This window comes from Penicillium concentricum (assembly GCF_028827145.1).
Source record: "Penicillium concentricum strain IBT 3081 chromosome Unknown utg000006l_segment0_segment0, whole genome shotgun sequence".
Lineage (NCBI taxonomy): Eukaryota > Fungi > Ascomycota > Eurotiomycetes > Eurotiales > Aspergillaceae > Penicillium > Penicillium concentricum.
The window spans coordinates 3,432,196-3,454,165 of NW_026622759.1; the positions used below are offsets into that span (position 1 = coordinate 3,432,196).

Sequence of the window (21,970 nt, forward strand, 5' to 3'; positions counted from 1 at the left end):
TGCTACTGATTGCATGGTTTCATTCCTTTGTAGACCTTTCTTGACACTACATCGCTAACATGAAACCCATTTTTCGAATCTTCTTCCAAGCCCTATGCACTTCATATCAACGAAACGATTCCAAATTTCAGATGCCACCACCATAACAACACCCAACAAGAGCATGGTTCCCATCCAAGCTATAGAAAACGGCAGAGCATGCTTGCTCGCCTCAATAGTACCAGGGTAAGGTGTTCTTGTAACTGCCCACCATAGAAAGTCTCGAACTGGCCACTTGAGAGCAAGATAGACTGTCGGGTGGACTAGATAGAGCGGAAATGAGATTTTGCCCAAGTATTGCAGTGGCCGTGAGTTAAGCGGTCTTTGAAGCAGCGCAGATTTGCTGATTGAATATATCATCAGAACTGCTCCAACGCTCCTCCAGCACCGGGGCATCATTTCAGCATTATCCCACTCGGGAGATTGAGTCACGATGAGCCATTGGTACTCCCGTGCTAACCGGTCAGCGCCGCACATGCAAAGGAAATACAATCCTAGAACGAAAGAGACTGATGTTCGAAGATGTTGGAGATATATATTCTCCGTGAGTTTGCTCCAGGCTTTGGCAAGAGGCTTCTGAATCTCGAGAGGTGAAGATGAGTATGATAGTGCAATCTCTCCGTCAGGCTTGTACTCTGATGCGACGTGTCTCTCTGCGAGAATAATGCCGGCAACGAAAGCAAAGAGATCCCAATGTCCCATATAAAACCAATACATCGCCACACCTGCCAATGCTAAATACCGAGGCTGGGGTCTCCAAAATGAAAATGTCAAGAGTAACAAGTAGACAACACACGAGCCACGGAACTCAATTGGCATGGTCCACAGCTGGTAGTTTATGGTTCTCATATCCGGTCGGTTGTGATCAAAATTAATATCGACTTGATGGTTGCTGATATCGAGCAGATGCACTATCCTCGAAAGGACATATTGGATATGGGCCCATGGCGCTGTCAAGGGCTTTAGTCCACCTAGCCAGTCATCCGCAGCTTTCCACTGAAATACATTGCAAAAGTACACAAACTGGCTGACAAACAGTATGGCGATAGATGGCAGATAAATTCGAAAGATTCGGCGAGTTGCAGCAGAGCATAATCGACGAAAGAACCCAGAGTTACTTGCCCCAATATCCTCTCGGCATCGGAGTAAAGGAAGAGATATCGCATAGCCCGATATAACCATGAACAATGCCACCATTGATGGACCGTTGAAGAGAAGTCGGAAGGGCGGGAGCTGGATAAGACGACGGTTCTCTTCAGCAGGTTCATCCCAATAAGACCTGGTCAAAAAGCCAATGATACTCTTGGGCTCGGAGCTCTTTGAATGATGTATCACTACCAAAGCTGAGGCGATACCCCGGAGGCTATCAAGCCAAAGAATGCGTTCCATGGGCAGATAATGATATGTTCACAAGGGAAAGAAATTCAATGAGGGTTGAATGCTTTGTTGCGCAGAGTAGAATAATGTCCTACAAAGTCTCCAAGAATTATATTACAAAAAGTACTCTTGTTCGAAAAACCCTTAAACCCGATGTTGACGCTCGTGACATTAAAGAAATCGAGATCATGCAGAGTCAGCAAAAATACTGGAAATTGTCTCGTGTACGGAGTGATACAGGTGGCAATGGGCTGAAACCCTGTAAGACTGTGGACCTCATAGGATGCATATGAAGTATGTACATAAGACATATTTAGGGTTCATCCTGCATTGATCGATGCTAATATATTGTTTGTACAAAGAGTCGAGCTATCACATTACAGGCAATCCACTTCAAAACAAAAAGCAATTGAATATTATTCCCTGTGTTACCTGTGACCTTCCAAACATAATACACCCCTGCATATGGGCCCTCGACTTACTGCGCCACCAGGCCATTTGGGAGCTGGAGTTCATTGGTCACATTGGATGCACAATTCAGCTCCGAAGTACTCCGAAGGACTCCGTGGATTTTCATTATTTCCTCTTGATTCTTAGTCAGGTTTGTTGAGCTTTAGATTTACTGGGCGAATTTCACGCTCAAATGGTCGAATTCGTTCCAAGAAATAGATTAAAGCATTAGGATTAAGCATTGACTGATCTTCATCTGAACTTTTTCCAGCAATACCCAATAAAACGTTTCCCTTAAACACAAAATCAGTTCTGCAGGCCTTTGTTTCTCCACAGGCAAGGCAACTCTATACCACATATATATAGTCCTCTGAATGATCTCCGAGTATACAAATCTATATCTTGCCCGACAAGACCTCCAACCCCACAGATTCAGTCTGCGCACGAATCTGCTTCTGCCACATGGTTGTATATCGACCGTGAGCAGCTAGCAGCTGCTCATGGGTCCCACTTTCTGCGACACGACCTTCGTGCAATACGACAATGTTATCAGCAGTGGTGATGGTACTCAGTCGATGGGCAATGACGAGCACAGTGCGTCCACGCGACAAGACAGATAGTGCTTCTTGGATGTTTTGTTCCGTCTCGGAGTCCAATGCAGCCGTCGCCTCGTCAAGCAAGATGATCTGAGGTTTTTTGATAATGGTTCGGGCAATTGCAACGCGCTGTTTCTCACCACCACTGAGTCGCAGTCCACGGTCTCCCACTTTGGTTTCGTAACCATCGGGGAAAGCCATGATCTTGTCGTGAACACTAGCTGCGCGACAGGCTTCATAGACTTCCTCGTCAGTGGCATCTTGGTTGGCGTATTTGAGGTTGTACATGATTGTTTCGTTGAACAGAACTGTGTCTTGCGGGACGATCCCAATGTGTCTTCGAACGGAATCAATTGTCAAGGTTTGGGTGTCGTGTCCGTCAATGGAAAGGCTTCCGCCGTTCGGATTGTAGAATCTGTAGAGCAAGCGGAATATTGTCGATTTTCCGCCGCCTGATTCTCCTACTAGAGCAGTGGTTGTACCCGGCTTACAGTCAAAGGTCAATCCATTGAGAGCAGGCTTTCGTGTGTCATATGAGAATTGGATATCGTCAAATGTGATTCGGCCGTGGCAAACTGCTAGCGGTGTTGCAGACGGTTCATCCACCACCGAGGGTTGGACGCGGAATAGTTCGAGGAGACGCTCCGCATTGATCAACGCAGATTGAATGTATCGGTAGAAGGTCCCGAAGATGTTCAATGGGGCTTGGAGCTGGGCCATGTAGGTAAGGAGAGTCACGAACTGGCCGACTGCCCGTTGACCGCGAGCGACTTGGTAGGCGCAAATGAAACAGGTGATTAGAAGGCCAAGCATAAAGATGACATTCTGGAAAATATTCATCAGATTCTGTGCAAAGAGTGAATGCCATTCCGCCCGGAGGTAGTCCGAGACAGCCCCTCGATAACGATTGAACTCGTATTCCTCGGCATTGAAGTACTTGACAGTTTCGTAGGACACGAGAGAATCATTCCTGCTTATATCAGTAAAGCCCCACGGAGCAGAGAGGGAAACGGGAAAGGAAGCTTACTTGACAGCGTCTTCTTGTCTAGAAGCGTTCACCATTTGACGTCGCATGTTGGCTCTCCAAGAGGCAATTTTGATAGTTGAATAGAGATAGAAGAATGTCATGATAGCCACAGCCAATGCGTAGTACACATCAAATACGACTAGGAAATATCCGATGGCGATGGCCAAATCGATGAACATGGGCAGCACTTGAAAGGTCACTTGCTCCAGGAAAGTGTTAATTGAGCTGCCTTTGGTGAGAGCAGAAAGGACCTCGCCCATCTTTTTACCCAGGTGAAAGTCCAGTCCTAGGCTATGAACATGTTCAAATGCAGCGGTTGACAACTCCATGTATGCATACTGGCTGACTGAAATCCACAGATTCGAACGAACTGACTCAAGGAAACCTTGGCTACCCTGAAGCCAGCGGTAGAGGATATACAAACAGATGGGCATCCAAGGCACTTGTAGAGTTCCATCACTAGTCGACAATGAGTCTGCGATCACTCCCACTTGATATGGGACTAGGATATTGACCGCTCGCTGCACAATTAATATACCAAAGCAGATGACGACGACAACTTGCAACCGGACAGATTTGTAAGGCCACAGATATGGAAAGAATAAGGAATAGCCACTCAGATATTCCATCCAATTAGTGGAGGGGGTCGTCAAAGGCCGGACCCAAGCTTCTACTGCAGGGGTCTGTTGACCATCGGTTAAGGCATCGCTGTCATCCGAATTGGCATTGCCTCTTGAATCCAGCAGGCTGGTCGTCTCTGCGGCATTGGCATTTTCGGCATCCTTGAAACCGCGATTTTTGCGGGCAGATTTGAAAATGTAGGACGCGATCATCAGCGTGAGAACAAAAACCCGCGCAGAGCTTGCGGAAATCTCCAATGCCTCCCAGAATGTGATTTTCGTGCGCAATCTTCCACCGAATGGATCTTCGATTGTGGGTTCACGGTGGGTATGAGAATATATTGAGATGGAAGTCGAGAGAATTGCTACTTCGAAAGGAATGGCCGAGAGCCATGGGATGAATTGGGCGATTGATGGCGCAGGGCTCGAATCGAGTAAAGAGATGAAGATGACGGTATGAGTGAAGAAAGACCCAACGACAAAGACCTTGTTTTTTATTAGCTTTGATTTCAATCTTAGAAAGAAACACTAGTCTCACCACCACCGCTTGACCACACCACCACTGTTCTGACTTTGAGATCAAGGCATGTGTCATATGAATAGCTGCCTCTGCAATATAGGTTGCCAACACGAAAAGACTTAACCAAACAAACCAGCTTTTGGATCTATTCAACGCAAGCTCCGCGGGCAAGTCTCTGGCTACCGCCATCATAATTCGGTTTCGCCTAGGCAGTGGTTTCCCACCGGGGCCATACTGCACTTTGGTATTCCGTCCGGCATTATTTTTCGCTACCTGGGATGAATGAACCAAGAAGACGACGAAGAGAATCGCTAGCAGAATTGGGGGATATCCAAAGCGAAGATATTGGAGCAATTCATGCGTAGCGATAGCCGAATCCATGACCACAAGCTCTTGATAATCGGAGACTCTGAATCCTAAAGTTGACTTCGACCGGGCGATTGAGATAGTAAGAATGGGAATTTCCCGGAGAAGGTATGTGCTTGCCCTCACATGTGGGGTGTTGGCTGTGGAATTGAAAGCTGAAAGTTCACAATTGAGCTGTCGTGTGCCCAAATTCCAATTGTGACGATGCTGTCTATCAGTGGAGCACCGGATTAAGACTAGTAACGCCACTGTATTGGCTAGTAATTTTGCAGCTTCGAAGGTTGTGTTGCACATCGATGCATGTTTGATGTGAAGATCGTGCCAAGGTCACTAGCCTCGGAACTCGTGTATCTATACTACTCCGTACATGTTGATATTTTCGGTATACGCGCTTAACTTGTACGGAGGACAAAATCCTTAGGTACAAATTGAAGAGATCTTAAATGCAAATTATACCTTGCTTCCAACCTCGATATTGTGGATCTTTGTGCTCAATGATGTGCCTAGTTCTTGCCTAGTTCTATGCGGAGATACTCGGGGGATCACCATCAGGACCCACTCTTTTCAGGCATTCAACTTTATCTTTAATTTTGAAGATGTACCTAGGCAAACCGTATGACGAACAGAAAAAAAAAGGTGGAATAGTCATAGATCTCAAATCGGAAAGAGCGAGAGAGATGTATATATGGATTTACCTAATTAGGTCCAACACATATTAGCCCAATGCTGCCATCAAAAACACACTTATTCAATCTGTGTGCAATAGTTTCAAGTACCTACACCATATGCTCTTTTGTTATCTGGTTCAATTTCATATAAAGATAATTTTGCCACATTTTGATAGTACTCCATACGATCCATGGGATGATTTGGCTCTAACAGCTGAAGTTGGTTGAATTGAACGATCATATTATTATCCACTCCTTGTCATTTATCTGTAAGGATTTGATAAATTACCACGCTATGGACGGATTACTGCAGCTGGATTGAAGATAAACAGGTTTTAATTCCAGTTCACTTCGATTCTCCATCGGTTTTTGTTTTAGTTTGTCTGCCCATGTCTGCCTATACACGCAGAGTACGGAGTATGTCGTACCAGTTTATTATCCGTCACAGTCAATTCACATACCAATGTCGGAACGTGTACGGAGTAATTATTCTACAATGAGAAGGCGTACATTGCCCAAATGGTAGACATGCATGTGGGACATGACAATTGTAATTTACATGGTGCTTATGTGCAGAAAAATACATACCCCACAACTTGTCACATCCCATGTGTATATTGAATCGAACTTGCAGTACGGAGCATCAGGTAATAGGCTATCATTCTTCTATTCTAGTTGAAATCTATAATATTTGAATTGTACGGAGTATCTTCAAGACTCCAGGGCTGCATGATGGGATGACTTAAGGTAAGAAAGGCGGGAAGAACCATGGTTCTAGGTGAGTCTATCCTTTTCAAGGTTCTTGGCTCTAACCACTCGATCCCGATTTGTTCTCTCGACTCCACAGTTCTTCTCAATACGATAGTAATTTATAAGCTTCACGCTATTGATCAATATACATATCAGCTTGCCACCGAAGAATGGACACAATGGCTTGTTTATGGCTTGTTCACTGCCAGGCGCGTGCTAAAATGTCCTGGTGTCATTTCGTGGCTAGCTGGATAGACGCTGATTTGATACTTGTAGCTGTACTCATAGGAGCTTGGTATTGCGTATTTGATAACCCCCCCCCCCCCCCCCCCTACCTGCCGTTTAGTTATTCATCCCCGTAAATCAATCATTTGGACTTCCAATAACGTCACACCCAAGTACCTGATATATGATCTGTAGCTAGCTCCCTGCGCTCATCACGTCTTCAGCCACTCAGCCATTGATTGTATCAGAACTAGCCTGCATTGGGGCTATGGAAAGCCGGACTTATCCGCATGAACCTATATATTTAGCCACAAAAGATGTGGGGCATGCTGGTAGCTGAATGCTACATATGTACTCCGTATGTACGGAGTATTACCCTAATAGACGCCAACTATGTGACGCTCCCCACCCGAACGCGAGGACATAATGCAGGCAGCATATCCTTTCTGCTGAAGTTCGGCCCAGTCACACCGAGATCCACCGTATGTTGCATGAGGTGGCACGGCTGAGGAAAGATCCTAGTATTATGTCGATCCTCGTAGTCTGATCTGCGTATTTCGATCTTGAGTTGAGAGATATCCCATTTTGCCGATTATAGTCTAATGAGACTGAATAATACATTGAGATCCTCTTTTTCCTCCTGTGCTCTGTCCTTCCATTCAAACCTTCTACTCCAATAGAATGGCCGCTTTGGAGTGCGCTAGACTCGAGGATGGCGTCTTGCCAACCACTCTCGACAAGCTCACCATTCGACAAGAAGACGACGGCAACTTCACATTGACTGCATTACCCGAGACCGGCTCCGTCACTGCAATCGTTGAATCTGTCCTCGGCCACTCCGTCCAGCTGCACCGTCTTCAAGCATCCGGGGCAGAAGGCCAATCCGGCTGTTCCATATATTTCGTTCGCGACAGTACCCACCCAGAAAAAACTGTCGCCGTCACGAAGGTATATCCACCAGCATGTCATAAAGACTTTTTCGAAGAACTCGTTGCATACCGGAGGTTGCTCTCTCTTTCTGATCCACCGTCTGCTGCTCGGCCGCTTGGAGTTGGAAGGACGCGCGATGAGGACACCGCAGAGCTTATGGGAGTGATTGTCTACCAGCTCGCACCAGGTAAGGCAATCAACACAATCATCCGTGACATCGGTCGGGTCTCCACGCTCCGACTGATCGCAAAGCAACCTTGTCCCGACGAAACAAAAGAAACGATGAATGATATTATTCGCGGCGCACTCCATGGCATCTCAGTCTCTCATGAATCACATCAAACCCAATCATCTAATATCACAACCGCTGAGCTTTTGGACTGTCAATTCAACGGACTGATGGCCGACTTGATTTCCGCCGTTAAAGGAGTAGCATCAACACTGGCCAAGCTGCACCAGGAAAAATCAGAATGGAGCAGCGTCAGCGAGTCTGTTGTCGACAGGCTCCGCAACAAGCTACAAGGCTGGGTCCAAGAGATCCAGGGCCCATCGCGAGCGCAGTATGAACGCGCTATCGGATCCGATCAAATACAGCAACTCGCCTCATTGGTCGACCGGGCAATTGATTATTCGCGGGAAGAAGGTGTAGCGTCACTACTGCATGGTGATGCCTCGCCGGGAAATTTCTTCTGGGACCCTATTCAAGGAATCACCATGATCGACTACGGAGGACTGACTCGTTCAATGGATGCGAGCGGCCGACCTATTGGGCCGGCAGAAATGGATGCGGCTGGGTTTCACGAGCGACTGCGAAAGTATGCCGGGGATTTCGGAATGAGTGAAACTGATATTGGCCAGGTTCAGGGTGAGTTCTGGAAATCATACCAGGCGCAGGGTATACCAATCAACGAAGGGCTTGCCCGGTTGTTCAAAACACGTACCCAATTGTCTCGACTATGGTCTGCCGTGGACAAGCAAGATACATCGCGTGATGAACATAAGGCTGTCCAGCTCAGCGAAAAGGTTAAATTTGAATGGGAACGCCTTGTTAATATCTCACCCGAAAGGGTCCAACCCTGGAGAGTGCTCGTCGTTGCCAATGCCAGCGGGCCTGGTAAAGGAGGTCTGCCTCTGTTGAATCAAGAACTAGTCAAAGCCATGTCGGAAATCCCCAATGCATCAGTTACTCTGTTCATGGTAGAGCCTGAGAATGAAGTCAAACACAAATTGACATCGTTGGGACATGGCCGGGCTAAAGTGGTCTGCATTCCCTCTAGAGGAGACGACCCAAGTGCCTTGCTCTACCACGTGGCGAAGGTACACCAGCCAGGAGATTATGATCTGCCAATTCTAGACGACCAGCATCCATGCCCATTCAATCTCATCATTGGCCACTCGCGATACTCCAGCACCGCAGCGTCCTTGATCCGCGAGAGATGGTATCCTACAGCCAAGCTCGCGCTCATCACACATACCAGTGCCCTACGCAAGTCCGACGTGGCGTGGAAGTGGTACGGACAGACACGTGAGTTAGGCTATGTTGAAGCCGCTCGGCTGGCAATGCTCGATGAGAGGATTCTCCCTAAAGCAGATTTGGCCGTTGGGGTCGGGCCTGTACTCACAACCGAGGCACGCGAGCGCGAGTGGATGGGCCAATGCAATCGCCCACGATCAAACATGATGGGACCTCGCTTCCATGAATTGGTTCCAGGCGTGCGCACCGGTGACGCTTGCACGCAACAGAGACAACCGAACGACCTACTTCGGGTCCTCCTCGCTGGTCGAGCAGACGATCCCGCCAAAGGTTTAGATGATGCTGTATACGCTGTGCGCAAGATCGCACTCTCCGGCAACGATATCTCCCTGGATGTACTAGGACTCCCGGCAGAAGACGTGGAGCGCTGGCAACAGGTCGTCGATGAGATGACAGGCATGCCAGACCTCGTCAGGTTGCACCCTTTCTCTGATGACCCTAACGCGGTATCGCGGTTCTACTGCAACGCGGACCTGGTCATAATGCCCTCAATGCACGAGGGATTCGGGATGATCTTCACCGAAGTCGCCGGGTTGGGTGTTCCAATCCTAGTGACCCAGGAAAGCGGTGCGGGCCAGTTTGCGCTTGATCGCAGTCGCATTCCGCCAGATCTTGGTCAGGCCTGTGTGGTGATGGATGAGAGCACATATGGAATTGTCCCTTCAGCGACAAGCCAGCGCGTAGCCGTCTGGGCTCATCGGATCGACCAGGTGAGATGTTACCCAGAGCAAACGAGACGGCATGCTCGTTCTCTACAGCGGATCATGCGAGGCTATTCGTGGAAACATGCCGCTAAGGCGCTGCTTCGCTCCGCGATGGAGGGCGAGGGAGATACAGTACAGATGGCTCATGGTAGTATTGCACCGGCATATTCATCATGGCCTCGTCCATCACTTGGGATGAGCGTTGTGTCGTCAATGCGTCGAGCCGCACGAACGCGAAACCGCAGTGGAAACCCGACCTTGAAGCAGGCCGACGAAGTCATGCAAAATCTTCCAGAGATAGCCCCGACTATTTCGGCGCTAGAAGAGCATGTCTCTGCAGCTGTGGGCTGCCCTGTCAATTTGCGAAGTTTGGATCCTACTCACCCAGGTGGCTTTTCTGGTGCTATCATCTTCTTTGCTTATGCCAACGATGAATTTTCCAACGGAGAGATATCACTGACATCAAATGACCCCAAAGGCCGCGTGATTGCTGTAATTAAACTGTTCGTCCACGGCTTGGACAACGGTATCACGGAGGAGTTGTCAAGTCTTGAATGGCTTCTTTTACAGACCAAGGGTGACATCAAAACTGCCGCCCCGTTGGCTGTCGGGCGGATAATGTGGGAAACCAAACCAGCCGGTGTGGTCACGTATCAAGTTGCCCCCGGAGTATCCCTTTATCAGCTCATGATGCAGCTGGGCCGCCTCCCGCCGGGACCTGCGAGAAGAGATATGCTATCCGTCTTCATCGCTGGCGTGCAGGCAGTCGCACGTACCTTGGCCAGGTTACACACTCACAGTGTTGAAGGACGACCAGGCACAGAGTATCTTGAGTGGTATTTTAACGCGGCGACGAAACGAGTCCAGCAGGCATTGCTGCACAAAGACATTATTCGCGCCGCGGGACTCGAAGTGGACCAGCTCCCCGAGAAAATGAATCAACTCATCGCCGACTGCAAGCGGGATATTGCTAGTCGTCCGCGCACCACTGTCGTGCACGGGGATGCCCATCCTGGAAATTTCTTCTATGACCGCGCGACGGGGCATGTCACGATGATCGACACGACAACGCTACACTGTTCTCTGGACGAGAACGGTGAGCCGGTTGGGGTACCGGAACGAGATCTCGGCCACTTTATGCATATGCTGCGACGAACGGGCGAACAGTACGGCCTTACGCGACAGGAGATGCAGGAGAGCACAAAGGATTTTGTGGAGGCGTATCTTGGAAATGCAGCGGCGCCAACAAACGTCCAAATCCTTCGGTTCATGATGTCATGTTCGGCTCTGTCATTCTTAAATTATGCGGCGCAGTCAGATCAGACAAAAGTAGAACTGCAGGTTAAAATTTTGCAGGATTTATTTCGCCTTGGGGAGGGTTGGACACAATTGGATGGAATGAGAGGTTTATAAATAGTAATCAGTGGTTGCTTTGTATTTAAATATTCTTTCGAATCTCGGTGATCTAATTCAAGTGTTATGGTAATAATTGACACTGGTGGATATGTTTGATACCTCGATATAGTTCGCCTTCCCATCTCTTTGCGTTCTTTTGATCCTTCGAGTAGATCTAATCACGCCCAGCGTTTGCCAGCAAGTGTTCGTCATCAAAATGTGCCGATCCATTTGTTTGATGCACTTCTTGGCAGTAATTCTAAGAGAGTCTACCGTATTTTACGGTGCCACACAATGTTGCTGGCAAGACAGATCGATAATCTCAGCAGAGAGAGGCTCGGATGACCGGGGAGCGAGTAGGTTTGGGCTTCACATGATAGTATTCCAAGAGCCTCTCCAGCTTGAGCTAGTAGCTGTGTTCATCCTGAGCGTGACTCTCAGAGTTCGATCCTGGGATATCATCCAGCTTTCATCAGAGCGTTCAAGTGTGAATGATTCACTTCGCAAATGGGTTGGCGTGGATAGTAACGTTATTGATCTTGAATGGTTCGAAATCTTCACCCTCCTTGGGCTGAGAAACTTTGCCCTTCCTGTCGACCTTAACATTCGCCTTCTCGAGATTGGCAAGAACATCACCGCCTTCGTCCTGAGGGGTCAAATTCAACACCTTCCCAAACACGGTACTGGCGCCATCAAGATGAGGCGCCGGCACGAAAGAAATGAAGAATTGACTCCCGTTGATCGTTGCGCCCGTTGCGCCCTGAGAGCCAGGCGCTGTCCTGTCCTTCACCGGACGCGATGCCATAGATAGAATGCCACGCGCGTTGTGTCGCAGCGTCGGGAGGTGGATTTCTTGGTTCATTGCTGCCGGGTGGTAGATCGATGTGCCGCCTTTCGGGATCTCGAAATCGAGCATTGGTTTCGTACTGGTTTGATGCGCGGCGGGGCCGAGAGAGATATCTCCGCCCTGGACCATGAATCCCGGGATGAGGCGATGAAATGGGGTGTCATTGTATGCACCGCACGCGCAAAGGGCGAGGAAGTTCTCCGCGGTTTGAGGTACTGCTTCGCAGAAAAGCTCGACCTTGAGGTCGCCTTGGGTAGTATGTAACTGTTGAAGCTGCGGTTAGCATCATGCTATAGAAAGAGGAGCTGCAGATAGATCCTAAAGCTGTATTAATATGTAAACTTACTGTAACAGACATATTGAGGGGATTCTGTGAGGTGATACTAAAGTGCAAGAGGACCAGATGCGGCATCGAGGTTCCCCGAGCCCCGAGCCCCCAATATAGTGCTTAGTCATACTTTCCTTATCGATGCGCCGGGCGATTGCAGATGTTTGGTTGTCAGTCCGATCCCTTCAATTCAGACACAGTTGGCTCAATTTGAAATCTAAATACGCCGAAAAGTTCTCGGGGACTATCGTTTGCTTTTTGCCTTCCCAACCATTCTTGTCCTGCTTTAGCACGGCGGTATTCTACCTGGCTCCTTCCTCAGGCAAAGCCGACTTGATCCATAACATTAAGAACAATGAACAATCGGCCGGTGGAACAGGCATTGAGCACATTGGTGCCGACTCATGCCAACGATCTCCCACAAGAACTACTCAGCTATGCAATGTCACTAGTGGCACAGTCCCGGAGCTTCTCCAGCAGTCTGAAGCCGGAAGAGGAAATTGCTCGACCATATGCCTGCGCGGAAATCGCTTGCAAAAGGTGTGCCACAGCTCCTGAATGAGATTTTTCTATGGCTGATGCTAATTGCTTGTGTCTGAATTTCATAGGTTGACCCGAACTCTGAAACTTCCTCCGCTGCTCGGGCATCCGCCATGTCCTCCGCGCATATACAAAAAGCTTTATTCATACCTCGACCGATCTCTGGCAGCAAGCTCGGCTGGTCACAAACGCTCAGCAAGCGGATCGGTTCCCGGAACACCCTCACGCGCCGGCTCAGCGCAGACCACACCGACGAAGGGCGCGGCAGCCAGGAACACCCCTTCCAAGGCAGCACCAACACTACGAGGACTACAAAATACACCTTCGAAATCCACACCCTTGAAACGAAGTATGAGCACGGCAAACCGGCTCGAAAGTCCCTCGAAATCGGCAAGAAAGGCTACAGTCCCCCGAATGAAGGATATCACCGGGTCAACTATCATTCCAGATGCCCCGGCTTGGGTAATGACGGCCATTCGGACTGTATGCAAGATTCTCTCGACCCCTGCCCCACGCACAAATACTTGGTCCAGGCCTCCAATTTCGAGGACCCTGCCTCCGCATATCTTCTCTGGCGTGTCGTCCGTCCTCTATCTTACGTCGAGCATGTCCAACGACGAACCGGGATGGGACCGCGAGAGCTTGGATTTCCTGGAGCCTATTGTGTCTATCAATGGCTCTGATAAGGACGATGATTTCAAAGAACTGGTCTACGCTATGGCTGTGGCTGTATACTTCCTTGTGCTTGCCCGTCGGCGTAACCCCGGGCCCGATGCAGAGGCCGATATCGAAGCGCAGAAGATGGACAAGAAGACTTTTATTGAAATGCGTCAGACGGCATTGAACAGCCTTGGCCTAAAGGCCAATGACCGGAGGCATCGCGATGACGTTGATCAATGGATCACTCTTATCATGGAGCAAGGGTGGGCCAACGGCCAGGAATGGTTCGAGAATATCCCCTATGCTGGACAGCTCTATGGTGAAGATGAGGAAGGCAGGTCCTACCAAGACCTGGATGAAGAAGATGCGACACTTAGGGGTGTTAGGCCGCCTAAACGTTCAGCGGCTGGCAGTGGGGCTCGTGTCTCAGAGTCAGATCAGGCTCCGCGGGGCGGTCTTTTGCCTGGCCTGGGGACAATGATGCAAGATCGAGTTGACTGGCTGAGTGATGATCGTCAAGAGGATTATGTGAATTGGAAAGCGGACATCATGGCTCGCATTGAAGGTGCAGCTGCTTGATCGCTGTCATGCGATGAGAGATTATTTGAAAGGGGACGCAGCCTGCTAGTTTAATTGATACCCTAAGATATAAATCAACATGCAATTTCTATATTCGTTCTTGATAAGCAAAAAAAATCAGTTTCACCATGTCTATGTTCTGATTGTATGCTCCTTTGCTCCAGATCAACCCAATGCCCCAAGTTACCATTGTGGCAACCCAACTCCATGCGCCATCAATGACACCAAAACCAATAACCACTCATTTTAGTACCAAATGCTCCTCGTCCGGTGATGGGGAATGGACTCATTCTTCTCTGCCTCTAGGTTCTTCATCGTGTCGTACAAGAAAAAGTCGATGAGGATCGCATTGATGCCATATGTCTTTCGCGGTTTCTCTACAATCTTCATATTCTCATCCGAGTCATCCAACTTTTCGGTTTGGTGGTTCTCGTTGTCGCCTGCAATATCCTTGGAAGGAGGATTTTGGCGGTTCATTTTGACCTCAGGGTGTTGTTTTTCAATCTCTCGTTTGATCAACTCAACACACCAGATACTCGCTCCACGAAGCTCGATCTCCCAATTTGAGCCCGGCTCAATGGGCTTCAGGTCGCGGATATGGTTTTCCAATTTAGGTGCGTAGCGAACACAGTTTAGCTGGTGTAGCATCTGCGGAATGCGGTAGTCTAGGATATATGGTTAGAATGGGGTTGAGGGAGTGGCGAAAATTGTAAGAGCCGTACCTGCGAACATGGTAATTTTGTCAATGTCGTGGAATTCACCAAAGTCTTCGCCATTGAAGCAGGCCCAGAGATCGGCAACTAGGATCTGAGCACGTTTGTAGAGTCGCACTCTCTTTCCGTGGAAGATTGTCTCGTCGCGGAAGCAGGCAAAGCTCTCTGTTAATATATTGACCAGCCCTGCGGCAGAGAGATTGGCACTGTCAATGCAGTTGGCGAAGCTGCCGCCGAATTCCTGTATCCGGTTAGTGTGACCCATATATCCAAGGTGATAAGAGATGATACCTCGCAAAGGACCTCGCCTGCCTCACGTAGACACTGCACTCGTTCTTTGAACATAGGAATCTCGCCATCTGTTGCAGATCGGAATACATGTCTGAGCAGCTCCTCCGTGCACCTCTCTTCATCCACCCAGAAGTCCGGGGTTGTGATTGGAATATCTGAACTTGGGGTAAGCATTCGTCCTTCTGGAAGTAGGATCCAAACAGGGAACTCACCTTCATCAAGAGCTCTTTGCAGTGCAGCAACCAGACTCCAATAGCCAGTCCACAGCTTGCCACGATACTCAATGCAGAAACGTTTTGGCTCTTCTTCCTCCTCAGACCAGAAACTAAAGTTCAACAAGTCCATTGTGAAGATGAAGTCGACTGTGCTCTCATCTTTGGTCTTTGGGTGCAGTTCGTGCTCCGACCAGGTGTGTGTGGAATACTCTTTCTTCTGCATCATACGCCATATAGTTTCGGCAGCCTCTTTGGTGTGAACCAGGCTGACCGCAATGTCAATTGCATTATCGAAGACATATTGAGCCCCCTCAAGCACTCTGGTCTCTGGTGGGGCATCCTTTGGCCTTGCGCCCATGCCAAAATGCTGGCGAAGAAGCTCTACCAACTCAGGATCGGCTTCATCGTCAGAATTTGCTTCGACCTGATCATTTTTCTGGGCCAGAATTGGGTCCAGTGATGGCATGATATTTTTCTTCTTGTTTGATCTTGATTGAAAACAAACGGACAAATGGGAAAATATGGAGTCAGGGGTATCTTCTTTGATATAGGACTCCTGCGGTGAGAAGTTAAACCCGGCAGATATTCCACCCCACCTGTATATTCCAATCTTTTGAGGCAAGCAAAGGTGCGATATAAAAATACTTGAACAGACCTGTTGTTTTTTTTCTCGCCACACCGAGATTTTGACCCGATAGCCTCTGGATAGAGTCACCCGTTATGTAAGCAGGTACAATAGCCCTCTGGAACCAGGTACACCCATAATGTATCTGAAAAGCTCTCAGATATGGGGGTGGTGTAGGCAAGTGATATTGACTTTTATCTAGTACTGATACTCGTTATAAGCACAAGAAAGGCTGTGAGTTATAGTTTATAGTAACACAGGTTCTGCAGGTCTGGACTACCTAGTACTTGATAGAAGAATATATGGAAAGCATCGTCACTATGAAACCATATGTGAACTTTTATTTTGGGATTAAACCCAAGTTCATCCGATATTACATATGTTATAGAAGAAAGGCGATCAGGGTGCATATGCGCTGTGTATATTGCCGTATGGAAAACAAAGACACAGAAAATATCAGAATACAGTCAATTGCACTCTATATCAAATGTATGTTTTATTTCTCTCATGAAATAAATGTAAAAGAAGGTATCAAGTGCAAAGTCGAAAGCCCTGAAGTAAGTGGAAACCCACGTGTGAGGCTCCTAGCAAAGTGCCGTCATCGCCAAACGGTCACTGTTTCCGGCTCAACTTCTTTCACTTGCTTTACATTTGTCCCCCTTTGATCGTTTTCCCCTTCGCAATTTATCTCTAGAGCACAACACTACATCATTACCACATTACCATACCCCCTGACCGCGATCATCATCTACTACCCGCCATGCGGGATAGCTCCATTAAGCGCTCCCTTGGGGTGGACCTCACCCGCTCCCTCAAAGACGTAAGGACAACCCTGCTGGCGTGCCATTCTGAAGTCCAAGTGACGCTGGTTTGAAAATATATTCTGACAGTTCTCTCATCACGTATAGTCACGCGTTCTTCTCGTCGGCGCAGGCGGCATCGGCTGCGAGCTGCTGAAAAACCTCGTCCTCACCGGGTTCGGCGAAATCCACATTATCGACCTCGATACTATTGATTTGAGCAATCTCAATCGTCAGTTCCTTTTCCGACATGAGCATATCAAGAAATCAAAGGCCTTAGTACGTCAAATCGACCCACCCCGCGCACTTGCGCCACTCCCTTGCGAACACCCCCCGAGTCAAGCGCCGCGCATTCGCATTTATAAGCTGTTCAGCGATAGGAGATATGGAATACTGAGATATGGGTGCTTTCATCTAGGTTGCCAAGGAAGTTGCGCAAAAGTTCCGGTCTGACGCAAAGCTCGAGGCCTACCATGCGAACATTATGGATGCCCAGTTTAACGTCTCGTGGTTCGAGTCCTTTAACGTCGTGTTTAATGCACTGGACAACATCGCCGCACGGCGTCATGTGAACAAGATGTGCCTTGCAGCCAATGTGCCCTTGATCGAAAGTGGAACTACAGGCTTCAATGGCCAGGTTCAAGTTATTCAGAAGGTATGCAGCAAAAGCGATGTCTTGCTCTGCAGATTGAGCGTCTATTGACTGTACATTGTACTAGTCTCAAACCGAGTGTTATGATTGCACCCCAAAACAAACCCCCAAGTCGTTCCCCGTGTGTACGATCCGCAGCAGCCCCAGCCAGCCGATTCATTGCATCGTTTGGGCGAAGAGCTTCCTCTTGCCGTAAGATCCAGCTCCCAATCTGTCCGGTTACAATGCTCACCTTCGAGTAGGGAACTTTTCGGCGATAGCGAAGACGAGACGTCGGAGGTGGACAAGACTGAAAATGCAGAGAATGGTAGGTTCAATTTCATTCATAACGCGACGCTGAGGCTGACATCCGGCTAGCAGAGGAAATTGCGGAACTGCGCAAGGAAGCACTGGAGCTCAAAGAATTGCGACAATCGATTGGCACCGAAGAAGCCCCCCAGAAGGTCTTTGATAAAGTTTTTCGAAGGGACATAATGCGATTACAGGGCATGAAGGACATTTGGAAGGAAAGAGAGCAACCAGAGCCTCTCGACTTTGCTCAACTCCAAGAACAATCCGCTTTGATTTCCTCGACGATCTCCACGAATGACCAGAAAGTGTGGACATTGGGGGAGAATTTCAGAGTTTTCGGGGATAGGTAGGAACTGTCTGTCGCTGACAGCGTACGTTCGATAAACTAACACGGTGCAGCTTGAACCGGTTGACCGATCGTCTGAAGCAACTTCAAGAGAACAATACCCCAGACCAAGACTCTCCGATCCTAACATTTGATAAAGATGATGTGGACACTTTAGACTTCGTCACCGCGGCTGCTAATCTGCGAGCTGCTAATTTCCACGTTGAACTAAAATCCAAATTCGATGTCAAGCGTGAGTTTATCAAATAAGGTGCACATTCCAAGATGGTCATTACTGACAAAGTTTCTACAGAGATGGCGGGCAATATCATTCCTGCTATTGCAACCACCAATGCCATGACGGCTGGACTATGTGTTCTTCAGTCATTGAAGGTGTTTCAAAACAACTTGATGCATGCCAAAATGGTAAGAATTGAACAAGGGTTCTCACTACTACCAAAGCTAACAAGCCATCGCTCTGATAGGTCTTCCTAGAGAGATCCGGCGCTCGTGTGATCAATTCAGACTCATTGAACCCCCCAAACCCCGATTGCGCCGTGTGTTCCCCTGTGGTGGCTCGGGTTGAAATCGACTCTGAGCTAGCAACACTTGAACATCTCATCCAAGGGGTTCTTAGGATGGAGCTGGGTTATGAAGAAGAGATTTCCGTTGCTTTTGGAAACGAACTGATCTACGACCCCGAATTCCCCGACAATCTGACGATGAAGTTATCGGATCTAGGCATTAAGAATGAGAGCTTCATCACGATACAAGATCAGAATGAACCAGACACGCGAGTTAATCTCGAGCTGGTGATCGTGGCACGGTACATGCCGTCCTTTCAAGAGTACTGGGAAATTTTAACTGATTGATTTATAGAAATGAGCCGTCTTCCAAGGACTCCAAGCCTGCAACGCTGCAGAAGATGGTCGAGATACCTTTGAAGCCCGCGAAGCCCGCGCAGCCTTCTCCTGATCTTCCGGCAACCGATGATGCAACTGTGACAGGGAAGCGCAAGCGTGAGGGCTCAAGCGACGACAGCAGCCATGATGCCAAACGGCTCGCCAGTGCATCAATTCCTGACTCAAAGGGCATTGAAGCTATTGTTCTTGATGATGACGAGGGAGGTGCCATCATGATCGATGATTAGATGCTGAAAACATACTTTGTTTCACGTAGCATCTCAAGGTATTACTAGCAACCTTCACAGGTGTTTATCTTGATATCATTCTTTTCATACTTCAGTTCCCCCCTTTTTTTGGCTTCCTTGCCTCCTTCCAACCTTCTGTATCATATGGCATAAAGGCGAACCTGTTTTCAGTCAACCTTGGAAGGGAAGTTCAAAATCCCAGGTTGACATGCTTTGGATATGGACATGATAATGCATTATGGGGATTTTGTATCTCAACTACTAGCGTTGATAGATGAGTAAAATATGCCAAGTACTAAAAAATTGTTCTATAAGCCGGCTCGCTTAGCTCGAACCGAGATCCGAGAGCACGTCATATATTGTGCCTGTAAATCTTCTGAAGAACAGGAACCTCTGCGGAGAAACACGTGGGGACCCGGGTATCGCCTCGATGAAAGTCTAATAGATGGAAGGTATCATTGATCTACGCAATCTATATAAATTGGTACCCCAATGTTGCAAAAAGCGCAATACCCCCTTCGTATCTCGTCATCTAATTGTAGGCTATTTAAAAGGAAACTAGACCCTATACTTAAAAGATTAATTGAATATCCTCCAAAGTGTGAGTCTATCCAACATGAAGTTTGCGCAATATCTCGCCCTTCTTCCATTTTGCCTGGCAAGCAGTAGCTATTATTTTGATGGCTCTGCTACTAGTAACGGAGATGGCACTCAATCAAGTCCATATAATACCTTGACTTCGATCCCAAATCTGTCACTCTCTCCCGGCGATAACATTCTACTCAAACGAGGCACCTCTTTTGTTGGTCCCCTGTTGCTTAACAAAAGTGGATCCGCGGGATCAGTTATCACTGTCAGTGCCTATGGAGATGCCTCACAGTCAAAGCCGATTGTTGGTGCAGGTACCACTTTGAACTCAGTTCTGATTCAAGGAGCTTCCTTTGTCACTGTTCAAGATCTCGACATCACCAATCCAGGAGACAATAAAACACCTCGCCGTGGTGTATATGTGTATGCGGCCGATGTCGGCCGAGTCCAGGACATTACACTACAACGTCTCTATATTCATGATGTACGAGGTTGGATGCCCTCAACAACAACTACCGGTATTGCTACGGGGAAGTACGCGAATGCCTCCGGTGGCATTGTGATTGAGGCCGCTGGCTCAAAAACTCCAACTTATTTCGATGGCCTTGTCATCCAAGATAATGAGATTCGCTCGGTGGACCGACAGGGAATCTACACCTGGAGTAATTGGTGCCAGAGAGAGGAGCTTGCCGCTTTCTGGAATACTCTATGCCTCAAGCCATGGGCGGCGTCCTCTGGATTAGTTATTCAACGGAATCGTCTGTACGATATTGGTGGAGATGGAATCGTTATCACGGGAAACAATGATGCTGAGGTCCTTAAGAACACTCTTGTTGGTTTTAATCGGCGCTCCGAGTCCTACAACGCGGGACTATGGACCGCAAACAGTGTTGGGTCTGTCTTCCGATATAACACTGTATCAGGTGGCAAATCAACACTTGATGGTATGTGTTATGAATCTTATACATTGACTGGGTCAAGCTAACTCGTGAGTAGGAATGGCTTATGATGTGGACCATTCGACCTCCGGTACTCTTTTCGAATACAATGTATCCCACGACAATGAGGGTGGATTTTTCTTGTTTTGCCCTTACGATAAGCCAAGTCAAAATTTCACCATCAGATACAACCTGTCTGTCAATGACCGGGCAAGAATCTTCCAGATTTGCGACGGAGGTCTTGTTGGTGGAAAGATCTACAAAAACACCGTTTACATTGGAGATGGTCTCTCGCCCTATATCGTCACAGAAGCCACAGCCGCAACCCTTGATATCCAACTTACCAACAACATCTTCAAGAAAGATGGCTCTGGCGCGGCTAAGTGGGGGTTGAGTGATACTAGCTTTATTGTGAACAACAATGCATTCTATGGCTCCATCGACACTTACTCCAAGGCCACCAATTCGCTCACTGAGGCTCCAGGTCTAGCCGCTCCTGGATTGAGGGATCCCAAGGCATATCATCTCTTGACCGGTTATCCCACCTTGGATTCTGCAACTGCTGTATCAGGTGATGCGGACGTGGATTTCTTCAATAACCCCACAAGCGCGCACGCAAATCGCGGTTTCTACTCTGGTGCTGGAACAAAGATCCCGGCATGGATTAGTCGCTTCGATGACTCGAGTCTATCCGGCTGGACCGCCACAGGAACAGCCTCCATTGTGGCAGATCCATCTGGTGGGCTAGGTAAATCGCTTTCGCTCGCTTCTGGTGTTTCAATTACCAGACCTATCTCTCTCACTGTTCCGTTCCGTCTCAATGTGAGAATTTGGACTCCAGCTGGAACTGGCACATTGCCATCGGTGGAAATCCAGGGGATTTCGAAGTCTGCTACTGTGAATTTTGCTGCTGGTACACCCTACAGACAAGGGGAATGGCAGATCCTGGAAATCGCTTTCTCGGATAGTGCTTCGACCGCCACTGTGGACGGAGAATCTGTCACTTTGGGCTCTGCGACGCAAAGTGACAAGGTTACCACCGCGTCTGTCAAGATCAATGGTGGATCGAGTGGTTTGATTGTGGATGAGATATTTGTTACGGCTGTTTGAGTGTTGTGACATATAAGGGATTGCATGACGGCAATGTTTAGTTTATATTATGCTAATCAGCATCGATGAACAAATCCCTGTCCTGATATTGTAGTGTAGGGGTTTTTTATAAATACA

The 21,970-nt window shown here is 48.2% G+C and overlaps 7 protein-coding genes across 7 annotated transcripts; 4 read left to right on the forward strand and 3 right to left on the reverse strand.

Annotated features, from left to right (window-relative positions):
* Window positions 1–2,261: 2,261 nt before the first annotated feature.
* Window positions 2,262–5,010, reverse strand: N7517_011534 (uncharacterized protein; the record flags this gene model as incomplete). The annotated part of the gene is made up of 3 exons (XM_056729257.1): window positions 2,262–3,432; window positions 3,490–4,595; window positions 4,648–5,010. 3 exons carry the CDS (start codon window positions 5,008–5,010, stop codon window positions 2,262–2,264), a joined length of 2,640 nt encoding a protein of 879 aa, XP_056575072.1.
* A 2,309-nt stretch (window positions 5,011–7,319) lies between these two features.
* N7517_011535 (Glycosyl transferase family 1) lies at window positions 7,320–11,219 on the forward strand (the record flags this gene model as incomplete). Its single annotated transcript, XM_056729258.1, has 1 exon — window positions 7,320–11,219. One exon carries the CDS (start codon window positions 7,320–7,322, stop codon window positions 11,217–11,219), a length of 3,900 nt encoding a protein of 1,299 aa, XP_056575073.1.
* Window positions 11,220–11,697: 478 nt separating this feature from the next.
* Window positions 11,698–12,406, reverse strand: cyp5 (uncharacterized protein; the record flags this gene model as incomplete). Its single annotated transcript, XM_056729259.1, has 2 exons — window positions 11,698–12,312; window positions 12,395–12,406. 2 exons carry the CDS (start codon window positions 12,404–12,406, stop codon window positions 11,698–11,700), a joined length of 627 nt encoding a protein of 208 aa, XP_056575074.1.
* A 325-nt stretch (window positions 12,407–12,731) lies between these two features.
* Window positions 12,732–14,155, forward strand: N7517_011537 (uncharacterized protein; the record flags this gene model as incomplete). Its single annotated transcript, XM_056729260.1, has 2 exons — window positions 12,732–12,916; window positions 12,985–14,155. The coding sequence occupies 2 exons, from the start codon at window positions 12,732–12,734 to the stop codon at window positions 14,153–14,155; spliced, it is 1,356 nt and encodes a 451-aa protein (XP_056575075.1).
* A 246-nt stretch (window positions 14,156–14,401) lies between these two features.
* Window positions 14,402–15,840, reverse strand: N7517_011538 (queuosine 5'-phosphate N-glycosylase/hydrolase; the record flags this gene model as incomplete). The annotated part of the gene is made up of 4 exons (XM_056729261.1): window positions 14,402–14,820; window positions 14,878–15,109; window positions 15,160–15,314; window positions 15,372–15,840. 4 exons carry the CDS (start codon window positions 15,838–15,840, stop codon window positions 14,402–14,404), a joined length of 1,275 nt encoding a protein of 424 aa, XP_056575076.1.
* Window positions 15,841–16,744: 904 nt separating this feature from the next.
* Window positions 16,745–19,217, forward strand: N7517_011539 (E1 ubiquitin-activating protein ubaB; the record flags this gene model as incomplete). The annotated part of the gene is made up of 10 exons (XM_056729262.1): window positions 16,745–16,819; window positions 16,908–17,078; window positions 17,218–17,454; window positions 17,519–17,643; window positions 17,694–17,758; window positions 17,809–18,088; window positions 18,142–18,320; window positions 18,381–18,493; window positions 18,553–18,893; window positions 18,947–19,217. The coding sequence occupies exons 1-10, from the start codon at window positions 16,760–16,762 to the stop codon at window positions 19,215–19,217; spliced, it is 1,842 nt and encodes a 613-aa protein (XP_056575077.1). The 5' UTR covers window positions 16,745–16,759.
* Window positions 19,218–19,833: 616 nt separating this feature from the next.
* Window positions 19,834–21,853, forward strand: N7517_011540 (uncharacterized protein; the record flags this gene model as incomplete). The annotated part of the gene is made up of 2 exons (XM_056729263.1): window positions 19,834–20,749; window positions 20,802–21,853. The coding sequence occupies 2 exons, from the start codon at window positions 19,834–19,836 to the stop codon at window positions 21,851–21,853; spliced, it is 1,968 nt and encodes a 655-aa protein (XP_056575078.1).
* Window positions 21,854–21,970: the final 117 nt, after the last annotated feature.